Consider the following 16,213-nt stretch of genomic DNA (forward strand, 5'->3'; position numbering starts at 1 on the left):
ATTTGTATAATGTATGGATCCAACTTCAATTCTATCCAAGTTGAGCAGAAGAGCCAAATTGAAGTAAAGGTCAGTTGAAGTAATGATATTCAAAGTAATGCCGGTTAAAGTTAAAGAACCAAATTAATAGATATTTACCCAAAAATGGAATTGCCATAGCAAGGTGGATGGTAAGTAACCATCTACTCCCCTCTGGCCCCCAATTGACTAGTTTCCATACAGCACTGGTGGTGGCAGCAACACCAAGGTCCTCCTTCCTGAATCAGTATTACAAGATATGCGATATTACCACACATACAAGAACTTTCTCTGGGCACGTTTTGCCAGAAAAATGCTGAGGAAATTTGAAAATTGGTCGATAAGGGGGGAAATCTGCAGCATCTGCCAGTTCATTCTACACAAAACATCACTTTGATTTCCACATTAACTTTCCTACTTACAAGACAAGGATGCATGCAACAATGTGACCAGAATTTCGCTTGCCTGGCTACAAAACATGCCACTAGTATTATAGGCAGGTCAGCTGGAGTCATGTTGAGGGGGAAGACCATATTATGTGGCAGAAATGACTAAATTATGCAGCAAGATAAAACAATTATGAGGCATAATTTGGCACATATAGAGAGAGCATTGCCTCTTTATATTGTCATTTGTACTCATGGTATCACTGTCTGGGAAAGAATTTCACCGTATTATTGTCAGTGTAACACTCAAGTGCAGCAATAAGCTAAAGATGACCAGTCAGCCCTTGAGAAGGGCCTTCTGCTGCTCAGGAACACACGTCAACATGGTTTTAGTAACTTGATCCGTATGAGCCAGATTATTTTTGTTGTTGTAAACATTTACAGACCCATACTAATCAGAGAACGCCATGGATGCAAAATTGCATAATTCCAGTGGCCCTGATTATGGGGCAGTATTCCCCTGCAAGCACTCTACTTTTTAGCTCTTACAGAAACTGAGATTGCAAAAGAGTCTATTACCAACAATTCCTGTTTTCTGTGCCCATTGCGACTTCTCCTCTAACTGTTCCATGTCTCTTGTGCCTTAGGACCTCTTAATGACTGCCTTAGACATGCTGAAGCTGGAAAAAATTGAGTTCGGTGGAATCAGGGGCAAAGTTCTGAGTCTAAAGGTCTTGACCATGTACGAAGAATTCCAGGAGGTGTTCAAAATATTTTCAGAACGCACTTACGACTGCCTGGATACAACAAATATGGTACGTAACGTTATGCTGTACTTTTTTCTGGAATCACCTTAGGAGTTGGTATTTTGGTGTTATGTTTAAAAGACAAGGACACACTTTTCTTTGAAAACTAAATATATGTGTCTTACTAAAATTCCCAGACGCCCAAAATCACTATTACAACTATTCTAGTTTGAATCCAAAGTGAACTGTGATTAAAATATGTGAATCGCCCTGTGATGCCTTCTGTGTGCAGCAACCTGCTTACTTGAATATAGTTTTCATGTGGTCGTGATAACTACATTTGCTTATAGCCATACAGTTACTTGGCTTGGATCATTAGTCCTTAATCACGTGAGAATGCAATGGGAAGTTATTTATAGAGGTCAACGTTCCCCCAATAAAAAGCATCTTGGTGCTTTTACTAACAACACAATTGGCAGAGTTCAGGCCTAAGACTAGGTGGTATTTAAAATTGAAAAGTGTTATGACCTTCCTGAGGGGGCAGTGAGATTTTTTGGGTTTAACCTAATTGAGTAAACTATTCTAGTCAGTAAATGAGCGCTACAGCATCTCCTTGACCCACCATTGTTGTAAGTTCATCCAAGTCAACAACGGCCTCAATCCCTCCACTAGGCCAAAGGCCCAATTGTCAACAATTGAAATAATAAGAGTCGTCCTGTCAGAAGACAACGATTTAGATCCCACCTGTTTGGTGATATTACCCAAAACGGAAGAAGAGTGATGCACATGTAATATCTACGACAGATCTTTCCAGATTCTCTTTTTCTACCAACGGTTTAACTAACACTCCCCCCCTCTCATTTGGAAAAGCCGCAGTGAAAAGTGACGCTGAGAATTTCAGTTAATGCAGGGACCAAAGGCGAAAAGCAGGTTAGTAAAAAAGACACCAGACACGAATCATCGGGAGAGACAGGTTTAACTTTCACCAACAAGGTTCTAGATTCCTCCTAGTTAGCAGAAGTAAAAGTTGACCAAGTTGTAGAGGGCTCGAACTGTCATCAGCACCCGCCGCAATGTTAAGGATGCGGGATGCGACCGCCAGGGTGGCGGTCGCATCCTAATTGGCGGCGCAGGACCGCCACATCCCTGGCGGCTGGTCCAAGCACCGCTAGGGTGGCGGGCGGACTGAAGTCCGCCCGTCATCCTAACGGGGCCCCTAGTCATTTCCAACTCAGTTGGAATGTGAGTTTCCACTTGAGTTGCTATACCAGGTAATACAGGAAACATCCATTACAATGCAGTCATTACGTCGCACTGCTTTTACAGTGCAACTGTTACAACGCAACTGCATTTATATCGCATGCCATTACAACGCATGTCACTTCAACGCATGCCATTACAATGCATACCATAACAACGCATTATAAGGTAAGTAATGGAGATTTTTTTGTTTTAGGGTGTGTATGGGTTTTGGGGTAGAGGGGAATAGTAATTGTTACCCCTACACTATCCAACACTTTCCCTACTGTTGCACTCACTGGAGTGGGAATAGTAATTTTTAGCCCGACACTATCGAACACTTACCCTACTGTTGCCCTAAAAGTATTGCGTGTTGTAATGGTATGCGTTGTCAATTTACAAAGGGAGAGCATATGCACTTTAGCACTGATCAGCAGGGGTAAAGTGCCCAGAGTCACAAAACCAACAAAAACAGGTCCGAAACAGGAGGCCAAAAAGCAAAACGTCCTGGGATAATCCCGCTGAAAAAGTCAGGCCTAACAGTCTCCCTCTCCTAGGCCTCCCCCACCATCCCTGAAAGGCCCAGGGAGATGGCCCCCTCCCATGGGCCCAATTGCAAGGAGACACCTTTCTTTCAGTTGGATTGGCAGGGGTACAAGAGGACCTGCTGTGTGTTGCACAGGTGCAGGACCCCGTGCTGGTGGGCTGAGTGCGAGGCCCTGGGCATCTGCCCACACTGCCCATGCCTAGCACCGGCCCTGCCTTATCCCTTAGTTTTGCTCAGAATCATGCAACCGGCACAGTGGAATGTCAGGGTGCCGTATACCAAGACTGCGTTCTCTCGACTTAACCTCAGGCCTCTTTAATCCACCACCAGACACTCCCTGCCTCCTCATCTGTCTCTTTCAGGTTCTTTTCATCATTCTTTTCTTTCTTTGTCACAGTTTTCCATCTTTCTCTTCCTTACACCATTTTGTATTTTTCTCTCTCTCTTGCTCTGGGCGAAAGTGTGATGTGAAAAAATAAGTGCCAGCCCCCAATAATGAGTGCCAGTGGGCCCCACTTGCGATCACCGGATCGGATTAAGCACTGCTAAGCTCTCTGAAAAGGTCATGGCCTCCAGACCTTTCTTTCCCTGCTTCAGCTGCATCCAGGGATGCCCTCGAGGAACCCTGCCAATCATTCCTTTACGTGATACCAAAGGCAAGTTTCTGGTGCTTCCCAAAATTTCTACTATCCAGACGCCATTCTTTCCTTTGTAAAGTCAGGCAGCTGCTATGACTGTAACACAGTGGTGTAGCTAGGGGGATGGGGTCAGTGGACACCAGGAGTCACTGTTTTGGGGGCGGCTGAGAGCCACGAACGCAAGTTTTGTTTTAGTTTTTTGTTATTTATCAGGTGCACTAAATAGCACCTCCATCCCTCATCAGGGCCTTTGTCGTTGTCCTCAAGAAGAATGCTACGGATTGATGAATCACAGGCCCATTCTGCAGGATATATCAAGCTTGCATTTATTCTGCTTACGAGAAAGTCTATTCCATATCAGTTTGGGAACAAATATTCCCAAAGTTTGTGCCCACGTTTTTCTCAATTTTATCTGCGGCTGTATCTTTGAATTAGGACTCACCTTCGTAGTTGTTTTTTGTTGCATTTATATCTAGCGCAATACCAAACCAAGAAAAACATGGATGGACCTTCCAAAGTCTTTCATTTAACAAGACACAATCTTTTATTCGTTTTCAAATGAAAATCAAAGCCTTTCCCATAAACTGAAATGGGCTGTAAGTCTTATCTGCAGGTTGTGGTTTTTAAATTCTGTGCCGGTAGTTCATTGAATTTACTGTCACTATTGACTTTTTCAAGTGCACATTGCCAAGCACAAGGCTGAACATGTGTTTCTGATTTCCCTGTCAGCCAATCAGGGAGGACTCCGGCCGTCATCATTTAGAGGTCGATTCATTGAGTGCCATTAATTTGCATCATGCTAACACGTTATGTAGAAGTCTTAATGTGGTAGCATGTGCAGCATAAGTGTTGAAAATGCTACTATGTATTGCTTTCGTAAACCTAGAAGTGTTTCTTTAGTGACTGGAATTTTCTGTGGTGAAGGCTCAGTGAGCGAATGTGAAAATGATCTAATGGATGAGAGAGTGCATGATGGTGAATGAGTGGGTGAATGAAGGTGTCACTGAGCAGTATAAGCAGGAAGTGAAACCGACCAAAGGGAATTGTGATGACCTCAAGCACCTTGTCCCCAGCCGTAAATGCGCACACTCATTCACTCACCCATGCAAGCATCCACACACTTACTCTAGTATCTCTCCGTGCACTCGCTTGTACATAAACACATTCACTTATCCATTCATTCTTTTATCTTTTGAGCCATTCTCACATCCACTCACCAGTCCACACAATAATGCATAGTAAATTGCCTATTATTGAAGATGCACATACATTTTTTTTAAAAGAAGGCCAGACCCACTGGCTTTGCCAAGGCTTGCCCATAATGTATGGCGCTCATGACAGGCTCCACAAGTATGTACTTGCTCATATAAATATAACAAGGATGTGGAATATAATGGTAAACAGTGGGACTGTGTGTTTTTAAAGCAATAAAATAACATGCTGGCCAAAATGTTTTGATTTGTATATTGGAAATAAGGCAAGTGCTTCTTTGCGGCACGATAATGCAACCTTGGGGCCAAATTAGGAGAAATTTATATGTGTATTCAGCATATATAATTGGGTTTTTGTAAAAAAAAAAAAAAAAAAACATAGCTTAGGCGACCACTTCCAAGAATGGGAAGGCAAGAGTGAGGTGTATTGATAGAACCTAAAGAAAGTGGGTGTGTGAGTAGGTGGGCGTAGGTAAGTGAACGAAGTAGTCTGTAAGGATATCACAAAAATGTTGCAGTGCTATAGCGACCAAGAACTGGCTCGGAAGACTTGAATGGGTTAGTTATGAAGACTCTAAGTAGTGGGGCGAGTGAGAGAATATCCTGTAAGTGATTGTCAGTGCTGCAGAGAATCTTGTGATTGAGGTTGGTAGATTATTATTATTATTATTATTATTCGGATTTATAAAGCGCATAGCTGCCCCAGTGACGGGGCGTCCCAGCGCTACCTAAGCACAAGCTAGTAAAACCACTCAGGACATACAAAGAAGAAAAGTGTATCCTACGCTAGGAAGAGCCAGGTCTTTAATGCCTTTCGGAACGTCCAATGGTTCTGAAGTCCTCTGATTGAGGTTGGAATGGAGATCCATCCTGTAATCCACCACTGACGGGCATGGCTGTCTGAGGCCCTACACCTGAGGAATCCACGGAAAGGCTGAGGTTACAGGTGGGGTTGAGGCGAGATTGTATGCGAGAGATGACAATGTGTCCGACAGTTTCCTATGAAATGGAAGGCAGCAATTGGGTGGAAATTTAAAAGGTTTTCTGGCAGTAAGGAAGAGTTTTATCTGAAGGGTCTGGGTACACCTATTTTCAGATGATTGGAAAATATGAGTGATGTCAGAGCCAGATTGATATTTCTTTTCCTCGAAGGGCAATGGAAAGAAGTAGTCACTTGGGCATTCTTGGGAGGATGTTGGAGGTTGTCATTGGTGCAGTGACAGTTTTGGTTTCCTTGTGATAGAGATAATCCAGAATTACGGACACCAGTCCCAAGAGGGGACAGTAGTTTATTTATTTGCATAGTTAGTTAAAACCATTGCAATACAATAATAAAGGGGGCAGAAAGAGGCAGAAGCAAGGAAAAGATGTCCAGACCCCTTGAAAGAGTTCTCTTGGTTTGTTAGGTGGTATCTCCATTACAGGAGCTGAAGCTGACATGGGAGCACTGGCCGTTAGTTGCAAATCACAGGACCCTGAACTGTAGTCGTTCTAAGTGTGACGGTGATCAAGAGAGTAACGTTACTGTCGCAATGCATGGATGAAAGACCGAACCCAAGCGATCATCTTCCTTCTGGAGCGCAGTGTGGTCTATTTGGAATTAGCAAATGCACCCGTCCTATCACACACTAGCAGGGCAGTTGAGTGGAGAAATGTGATGTGTGGACTGGGAAGGGTGTTGAAAGTAAGAAAAGGAGCGCGGGGAGTCCTAGATTGAAGGAAGAGTAGCTCGCGGGGGAGTGGGGCAGTATGCAGAATTGCCAGAGCAGAAATGGCCTTTGCAGAGAAGCAACCTACGAAGTGCTGAATGACTTTGATAGAGAGTGAGTGTTTCTGATAGACCGGCATGAGATGTTCAGAGAAGTAGCTAAAAACGAATTCCTGATAAGGAACACACATGAACACAGAGACGATGTCCGTTCGGCTCCAAGCAGCAAGAGCTGCTGTTTTCATGAAGATTCTGTTTAACATTTAGAGCTTCTTCCCAGGTCTCAAAGCAGGCAGAGCAACAGACAGCACTGAATTAGCCTAAAGAAACTAATGTTGAGATCTCCTTTCTATCTTCTACCTAAGAAGAAACAATGATACTGTTCCTTAAGCAACAGCATAGCAGGAACTGAAAGCTGTCAGGATCCAAGGCTCTCATTAGGAGCTGCCCGGTAAATTATGTCATATATAACGCACCTGATACAATCCAGCTCTGCTGAATCTGAATTTATTGGGTGGAATAAATACAGCTACGGTCCGTGCAGGTAACAGCGGTGGGGCGGGGTAAGGGGGGATTTCGAGGGACGATGCAGAGGGAAAATGAAATAAATAATTAATTTTCCCTCTGCATCGTCCCTCGAAATTCCCCCTTACACAGCCCCACCGCCCCACCGCTGTTACCTGGATGGACCGCGGCGGAATAAAAATCACCAAATTATTTGTTGTTGGGGAATAACATGGTTTTTGGTGTTTACCGTGCCATAATGTGCATATTTCAGTCAATACAGAGCATTTTCCACCAATAAATATCAGCAGTTTTGATCTCCCGATATTTATCACAAAGCATTTACAGCACATTCAAGGGATTAGACTGAAAATTAAAATACCCCCACTTTGAGCTAAAGCTCTGGTGGCACCAAGCAAACAAAGCAAGTGAGCCTTACCCTCCCTACAACAGCTTCCTTTTCTCTCGTATTCAAGCCTCTATCCATTTATTCAGTCACCCTTCCATCCACCCACTACATCAATTCACCCTTCATCCTGTTTCAGCATTACATTCTGTCATCCTCATTCTTTCATCCTTCTTTTATTCAGTCTTTCCTATTCCATCGATCCATTCTGCCATCCTTCCACTCTGCCATTCATTCTTCCATCCATCTTCCCATCCATTCATTCATTCATCCATCCATCAATCTGTTATTTATCCTTCCATCCACTCTGCCATCCATCCATCCACCCACCCACTCTGCCATTGATCAATCCTGCCACCCTGCCATCAATCCATCTATTCACCCACTCTGCCATGCATCTATCCATCCACTCTGCAATCCATCCTTCCATCCATCCACTTTGACACAGTCCATTCATCCACTGTCCCATCCATCTATTCATTCACACTGACATGCACCCATCCACCCACTCTGCCTTCCATGCACTCTACCACGGATCCATCCATGCACTCTGACATGCATCCACCCTTCCACTCTCCATGCATCCATCTATCCATACACTCTCATATGCATCTAGCCACCCTGCCACTCTGCCTTCCACCCATCCACCCTGTCATCCCATCCATGCACTCAGCCATCCATCCATCCATCCATCCACCCATCTGTCCATCCATCCACTCTGCCATGAATCCATCCATCCACTCTGCCATCCATCCTTCCATGCACTCTGCCATGCATCCACCATGCTCTCTACCATACATCCACCCATCCACCTTTCCACTCTTCCCTGCATCCATCCATACAATCACACATGCATCTAGCCACTCTGTCATCCAGCCATCCACATTGTCATCGCATCCATCCACTCTGCCATCCATTCACTAGTCCATCTACTCTGCTGTCCATTCACTCATCCTTTCACCCACTCTTACATCCATCATTTTACTCTGCCATCCTTTCACCTGTCCATCCACCTATCCATGCATCTCTTTACTGTGACACCCTTTCACCTTTCCTTCCACCTAGCCATTCACTCACTCATCCATCCCCTTACTCTGCCATCCTGTCACCTGTCCATCCACCTACCCATTCACTCAATCACCCATTCATCCCTTTGCTCTGCCTTATTTTCAACAGTCTATCCACCTATCCATTCACTCATCCTTCCAACCACTCATTCATCCTCCCACTCATCAATCTATCCTTCTTTTCACCCTCCCTTCTATTCAGTATTTTTTCTATCTTTTAATCATCTTTCATTCTTTCCTGCTACTTCTTGCTCTTCTGTTGGTGCTATATTCCTACATTGCGTTGAATTGGCGCTATATCTCTTTATATAGTTGATTATGAGCTTTTGTCTGCCGAACTGCAGACAGAAGAGGCCCATGAAAAAACTCCACCCTCCGCTGTAGCCGCGAAAGCGGGGGGTTCACTACACCTCTGGCACAAAGCGCAAGTACCCACTCAAGATAGCCGTGGAACCAACCCCCTTCTATATTTTAAAACTTTGCAGAAACTCTCTTGGTTTTGGCTACACCGAGTGTAAATGTATGGAACATACCACCTCTCTAGTATTAGGTAGCCCAATGACATGGTCGGCTTTGAGACTTATACAATTTGTTTTAATAAACAAAAGACTACATTATTGCAAATTTGTAATGTACATTTGTTAAAAAAATGTGTTGCCTTCTGATCATTCTTCTAATCTGTTTGGTTCTTAATTTGTTTTGAACACATATTTAAACATGACATCGTATAAGCCATTTGAGAATGAGAAGCTTGTCAACGTTTCATCCCAAACAATACTAATGCACAGGAATTGCACACACTTGCTGCTTATGAAATTCAACTGTTTCACCGACAGATATGTGCTGCAAGAAATACCATTTCAAATTCTAATCAAATTAATTTTCATATTTTGTTAAAATTGCAATTAGATTTCAAACAGTCCCTCGCGTGTGGTGAAAGAATAGGGCTTTGTAGTCTAAGGCTGGGCTCCTTAAAATGACCGAGGGACTGGTGTGTTATCACTAGAGCTCAGCTCACTCCTTACTCGAATGAATGACGATGTCCATTTATTACAATTAACAAGGGAATAATACGTTTAGCAAATGATGTGGGCTCACAAAGTGAAGAAGGATTGAACACGAAGCTTTAAAACAAGTTGCTATACAGTTTGCGAAAGCCGTCTTTGATCTAATTGTAACTTACAGGTTCATGTGTTTTAAATAGACATCCTTATAGCTCAGTTTCATAAAGAGCTTTGAGTCTGAGATACTCTTCCAAGCACTGGATTGCTATGTTATCAACTGTAGGATCAAATTTGTTGGCAAAGAGATGATGCTGTTGGAGAAGCCACTTCAGTTCTCCAGCCCCGTAGACGCAGACTGAACTTCGGTGAGTGCCTGTGCAAGGTGGGTACGGGGCGCCCTCACTGATGTTCCCTTCCAGATACATCCATTTCACCACTCTTGCCAGTGCATTCATGTCGGACATTTCATATTTGGAGTTGTATGGGGAAGACCCAGGGACCTCAGGCATGCGGTTCAGCGTGGCCCAGAGGTGCTCATCCGGACTGTAGGTGTCCTTTGCCCACTCCAGCAGTTTCTCCACATCTGTGTTTTTTCTAAATATATACTCCACGAAATCTCTTGAAACCACAAAATAAGCATTTCCAGTGAACATGGGGGATTTTATGGGAGGTGGACTTTTTAGAACCTCCGTTTGGACGATGGAGTCGTGAACCTCATAGTGAAAGGTCCAGCGCCTTCTTTTGGACTCTGAGGGATTCTCAGACTCCAGGCTGTTCTTCCCATTCAGCACCTGGAGCGTCCTTACCATCTCCGCATTGGTCTTCAATGGAAAGTCAGTGCCGCATGTGTTTAACAGATACCTCCACCGCACCTGACTTTTCAGAAGGTCCTCCATGCAGTTGAGATCGGCTTGAACCCTTAGCCAAGATGCGTAAACCACTCTTTCCAGCTTGGATGCCACAAACACGTTGGGAAAGCACGAAACGATGGCTCCTACCGCCTGCTTGTAGACCTCGGGGGACTTGTCATCCACATGAACACAGTATATATTTTGCGGGGTGTATATCGCTCTTAAGAGCCGTTCAAACATCTCAATCTGTCCATGCACCACCATGGAGTATGCGATAGGGAAGCGCTCTTCCTCCCTACTCAGGGCAACAGGAATAAATTGTCTGCTTTCCCTGTAGGAACGGCAGTCCGAAGTCACATTCAAAAACTCTTCCTCGGCAGCTGGGATTTTCTTTCGTTCCTTCGTCGCCTCCTCTCCGCGGATGACTTTAGAGCAGTTGATTCGGCCACTGTGGGAAAGGCGAAGGGACTGACGCAGTGCCTGGTCTATCACTGGGCCGCTTGGAGACCCCGGATGCGTGCCGCCTGGAGGCCTCGGATGCGTGCACATTTCGAGGAGAGGATATTGCTGTGAGAAATATAGGAGTAGCGCAGCGAGAGACGCCACAGAAAGCAGCACGCACCGTTGCTGCAGGGGTCTGTGACCAAGCATGCTGGAGGGAGCCCAATAAATCCAAAATTCTTTTGAATTGGAAGAGTCCTGTGCAGTTATATAAACTATGCCCTTCTAGTTGAGATTTAATAACGCCAAGAGAATAATTGCATGCCCATAATATAGTCCCGATCCGGGACGGCGGAAGGACACGTGCAGCACCAGCGCTGCACCTGCCCGGCCGTGTTGGCGGGCTTGAGTTGGGAATGGGCTGGGCAGGGATACTACATTGTTTCCCCGGGCAGTTTGACCTCAGTTAATCACGTCTTGACAGTTGTAAAATAATGGGAACGTTTCATTGATGTCATACATCAGGGATTTGTCCTGGTTCACATGGCTCTGCGGCGTGAGTGCCGAAAATGGACGCGGCGAATATTTGGCTGAATTTTTTTCCAGCACTGGAAACGAAGGAGGCAGACACATATCTACCTCTGACTGCGTTTTGTTTTGTGTGAAGGCTGTTCCGTTTTAGAGTTCGGGCTCCACGACGATTGCAATAGTATGTAAAGGGTCCTTACTGCCCCATGGACGGCTGCCCTGCTTTGACAATGGAACCATACACTCTGTGCTGCGTCACCAGCGTTGGTCTGGGGCCCAATCCGGCCCGGGCTGCCGAAAAAAAGGTAGGCCCCCATTCGCAGATCCAACCTTTCCTAATGCACTGCTGAGTTAGGATAATGGAACTAAATGATGGCAAACATTTGCGGCAATTAAAATATTTTAAAGCTTATAACGCCAGTATTTCGATAGGAAACTAACATCCCAATGAAAAAAATAGTCTTTAGAAGCACAGAATTATCAAAGATACTATGAACTCACTTTTAATTAGGCTTTTTAGCCATACGTTTGCGGTGGATGTTTTTTATTAATGTTCAATGGGAGACATGAAAACTGCCTTTTACACTCACTTTTTAACGATAATCATTTTTTTGCAGTACTTAGGAGAGGCCCTCCAATGTTCAGAGACTAGTGAAATGTGCATTTGTGTTTTTTGTTTTACTTGGGGCTAACATAAATAGTAGATCCTGAGAAAGTGAATGATGCTAGTGTGTAGATGTAAAAATAAACACAAAATTGTCACTTTCCCTACATGCAGTTTGATATAGCATGAGCTAGGCCTAGAGGCATTGGAGCGCTTTATGTGAGCACCAGATAACATTACAAAGGACATTTTTTAATTTTTTTTTTTAGGTTAATGTAGGTCAAGTGATTTGCCCTGAATCCCAGGATGTCCAACTGACGCTGGGACTTGAACCTGGTTTGCCAGTTTCAAAGTCAACTAAGGCCACAACCTGTCCCTATTGACTGCAGTAATTGCTATCTGGTGGACAAAGGAGAAGAGAAGTGACTGATTTATCTCAGCTGCTGGCATGGAGTGGAGGGGGACAACAATAAACTGAGGAGCTCCCTCGCTTGCCCAAAACGTTTTGAGGCAATTTCAACATTGCCTATCAAAAAATGTTTTGGGCCCTTGCCTGTTGCGGGTACTTGGACCTCCCACACAAGTGAGGCACCATTTTTATCGGGAGACCTGGGGGATGCTGCGTGGTAGGAAATTTGTGTGAGCCCGGTGATGCCCCACTTTCCCACACAAAAATATGTGACAAAAGTGATTTTTTCAGCTAAAATTGAGGTTTGCAAGGGATTCTGGGTAAGGAAACGATGGGGGACCCATGCAAGCCATACCTCCCTGGAAGTCCCCAGGTGTCTAGTTTATAGAAATGTGTGAGTTTGGTAGGTTTCCCTAGATGGCCGCCGAGCACGGGGCCAAAAACCCAGTTGACCCCCCTTGGAAAACCATGTGGTTTTCAGATAGGCAATTTTGATGTCGCATCACTACGTTTTGGGCCCTTGCCTGTCGCGGGTACTTGGGTCTCCCACACAAGTGAAGCATCATTTTTATCAGGAAACCTGGGGGAATGCTGGGTGGTAGGAAATTTGAGTGAGCCTGGTGATGCCACACTTTCCCACATAAAAATGTGTGAAAAAAGTGATTTTATTCTGCTAAAATTGAGGTTTGCAGGGGATTCTGGGTAAGGAAACGTTGGGGGATCCACGCAAGCCAAACCTCCCTGGAAGCCCCCCGGTGTCTAATTTTCAGAAATGTGTGGGTTTGGTAGGTTTCCCTAGGTGCAGGCAGAGCTAGGGTTCAAAAACTACAGCTAGGCACTTTGCAAAAAAGGGTCATTTTTCACTGCGAAATTGAGGTGTGACCACGTTGAGTTTTGCGCCGTTTCCTGTCGCGGGCACTAGGCCGACCCACACAAGTGAGGTACCACTTTTCTCGGAAGACTTTGGGGAACGCGGGGGGTGGGAATTTGTAGATCCACATAGATTCCAGAACTTTCCACCACAGAAATGCAGGGAAAATGTGTTTTTTTGGACAATTTTTTAGGTTTGCAAGGGATTCTGGGTAACAGAACCTGGTGGGAGGCAGTCAAGTCACCCCGTCCTGGATTTCCCTGGGTGACTAGTTTTCAAAAATGTATAGGTTTTCTAGGTTTCCCTAGGTGCCGCCAGAGCTAGGGTTAAAAAACGACAGCTAGGCACTTTGCCAAAAAGGGGTCATTTTTCACTGCGAAATTGAGGTGTGACCACGTTACGTTTTGCGCCGTTTCCTGTCGCAGGCACTATGCTGACCCACACAAGTGAGGTATCATTGTTATCAGAAGAATTTGGGGAACGCAGGGTGGGTGGAAATTTGTGGATCCATGCAGATTACAGAACTTTCCACCACAGAAATGTGGGGAAAATGTGTTTTTTTGACAATTGTTTAGGTTTGCAAGGGATTCCGGGTAACAGAACCTGGTGGGAGGCAGTCAAGTCAACCCACCCTGGATTCCCCTGGGTGTCTAGTTTTCAAAAATTTATAGGTTTGCTAGGTTTCCCTATGTGCTGGCAGAGCTAGGGTTCCAAAACTACAGCTAGGCACTTTGCCATAAAAGGGTCATTTTTCACTGCAAAATTGAGGTTTGACCACGTTGTGTTTTGCGCTGTTTCCTGTCGCGGGCACTAGGCCGACCCACACAAGTGAGGTACCCTTTTTCTGGGAAAACTTTGGGTAACGCGAGGTGGGTGGAAATTTGTGTATCCACACAGATTCTAGAACTTTCCAGCACAGAAATGTGGGGAAATTTGTTTTTTTCGACAATGTTTTAGGTTTGCAAGGGATTCTGGGTAACAGAACCTGGTGGGAGGCAGTCAAGTCACCCCATCTTCGATTTCCCTGGGTGTCTAGTTTTCAAAAATGTATAGGTTTGCTAGGTTTCCTGAGGTGCCGGCAGAGCTAGGGTTCAAAAACTTAAGCTAGGCACTTTGCCAAATAAGGGTCATCATTCACTGCGAAATTGAGGCGTGACCACATTGCGTTTTGCGCCGTTTCCTGTCACGGAAACTAGACAGACCCACACAAGTGAGGTACCATTTGTCTCGGAAGGCTTTGGGGATGTGGTGTGGATGGAAATTTGTGGATCCACGCAGATTCCAGAACTTTCCACCACTGAAATGTGGGTAAAATGAGTTTTTGTTTGACAATTGTTTAGGTTTGCAAGAGATTCTGGGTAACAGAACCTGGTAGGAGGCAGTCAAATCACCCCATCCTGGATTCCCCTGGGTGTCTAGTTTTCAAAAATGTATAGGTTTGCTAGGTTTCTCTAGGTGCCGGCAGAGCTAGGGTTAAAAAACGACAGCTAGGCACTTTGCCAATAAGAGGTCATTTTTCACTGCGAAATTGAGGTGTGACCACGTTGCGTTTTGCGCCGTTTCCTGTCGCAGGCACTAGGCCGACCCACACAAGTGAGGTACCATTTTTATCGGAAGACTTTGGGGAACGCGGAATAGGTTGGAATTTTTGGATTCACGCAGATTCCAGAACTTTCCACCACAGAAATGTGGGGAAAATGTGTTTTTTTGACAATTGTTTAGGTTTGCAAGGGATTCCGGGTAACAGAACCTGGTGGGAGGCAGTCAAGTCAACCCATCCTGGATTCCCCTAGGTGTCTAGTTCTCAAAAATGTATAGGTTTGCTAGGTTTCCCTATGTGCCGGCAGAGCTAGGGTTAAAAAAACTACAGCTAGGCACTTGGCCAAAAAAGGGTCATTTTTCACTGCGAAATTGAGGTGTGACCATGTTGTGACTGTGCCGTTTCCTGTCGCGGGCACTAGGCCGACCCACACAAGTGAGGTACCATTTTTCTGGGAAAACTTTGTGGAACGCGGGGTGGTTGGAAATTTGTGTGTCCACACAGATTCCAGAACTTTCCAGCAAAGAAATGTGGGGAAAATGTGGTTTTTTTGACAATGTTTTAGGTTTGCAAGGGATTCTGGGAAGCAGAACCTGGTGGGAGGCAGTCAAGTCACCCCATCCTGGATTCCCCTGGGTGTCTAGTTTTAAAAAATGTATAGGTTTGCTAGGTTTCCGTAGGTGCCGGCAGAGCTAGGGTTCAAAAACTACAGCTAGGCACTTTGGCACAAAAGGGTCATTTTTCACTGCAAAATTGAGGTGAGACCACATTGCATTTTGCGCCGTTTCCTGTCGCGGACACTAGGCCGAGCCACACAAGTGAGGTACCATTTTTCTTGGAAGACTCTGTGTAACGCGCAGGGTGGGGGGGGAAGTTGTGGATCCACGCACATTCCCAAACTTTCCACCTCAGAAATGTGGGAAAAATGTGTTTTTTGACAATTGTTTAGGTTTGCAAGGGATTCTGGGTAACAGAACCTGGTGGGAGGCAGTCGAGTCACCACATTCTGGATTCCCCTGGATGTCTAGTTTTAAAAAATGTATAGGTTTGATAGGTTTCCGTAGGTGCTGGAAGAGCTAGGGTTCAAAAACGAAAGCTAGGCATTTTGCCAAAAAAGGGTCATTTTTCACTGCAAAATTGAGGTGTGACTACGATGCGTTTTGCGCCGTTTCATGTTGTGGACACTAAGTCGACCCACACAAGTGAGGTACCAAATTTCTTGGAAGGCTTTGGGGAATGTGGTGTGGGTAGAAATTTGTGGATCCACGCAGATTCCAGAACTTTCCCCCACAGAAATGTGGGGAAAATGTTTCTTATTTTACAATGTTTTAGGTTTGAAAGGGATACTGTGTAACAGAACCTGGTGGGAGGCATTCAAGTCTCCCCATTCTGGATTGCCCTGGGTGTCTAGTTTAAAAAAATATATAGGTTTGCTAGGTTTCCCTAGGTGCCGGCAGAGCTAGGGTTAAAAAACTACAGCTAGGCACTTTGCCAA

The 16,213-nt window shown here is 44.9% G+C and overlaps 2 protein-coding genes across 2 annotated transcripts in view; one reads left to right on the forward strand and one right to left on the reverse strand.

Annotated features, from left to right (window-relative positions):
* Window positions 1-16,213, forward strand: part of DNAH9 (dynein axonemal heavy chain 9) — a 1,479,259-nt gene that overhangs the window by 168,821 nt on the left and 1,294,225 nt on the right. Inside the window, exon 7 of the mRNA XM_085616775.1 lies at window positions 1,052-1,219. Coding sequence (XP_085472901.1) covers window positions 1,052-1,219 — 168 coding nt within the window. The remainder of the gene's footprint in view (window positions 1-1,051; window positions 1,220-16,213) is intronic.
* LOC146809906 (beta-1,3-galactosyl-O-glycosyl-glycoprotein beta-1,6-N-acetylglucosaminyltransferase 3-like) lies at window positions 9,681-10,808 on the reverse strand. Its single transcript, XM_085614397.1, has one exon. It carries the CDS (start codon window positions 10,587-10,589, stop codon window positions 9,681-9,683), a length of 909 nt encoding a protein of 302 aa, XP_085470523.1. The 5' UTR covers window positions 10,590-10,808.

Source organism: Triturus cristatus, chromosome 7 (assembly GCF_964204655.1).
Source record: "Triturus cristatus chromosome 7, aTriCri1.1, whole genome shotgun sequence".
NCBI classification, from domain to species: Eukaryota; Metazoa; Chordata; class Amphibia; order Caudata; family Salamandridae; genus Triturus; species Triturus cristatus.

What these genes read in the sequence shown, in the direction of transcription:
- LOC146809906 (XM_085614397.1), bottom strand. Translation starts at nt 10,589, where the DNA reads ATGGTGGTGCATGGACAGATTGAGATGTTTGAACGGCTCTTAAGAGCG.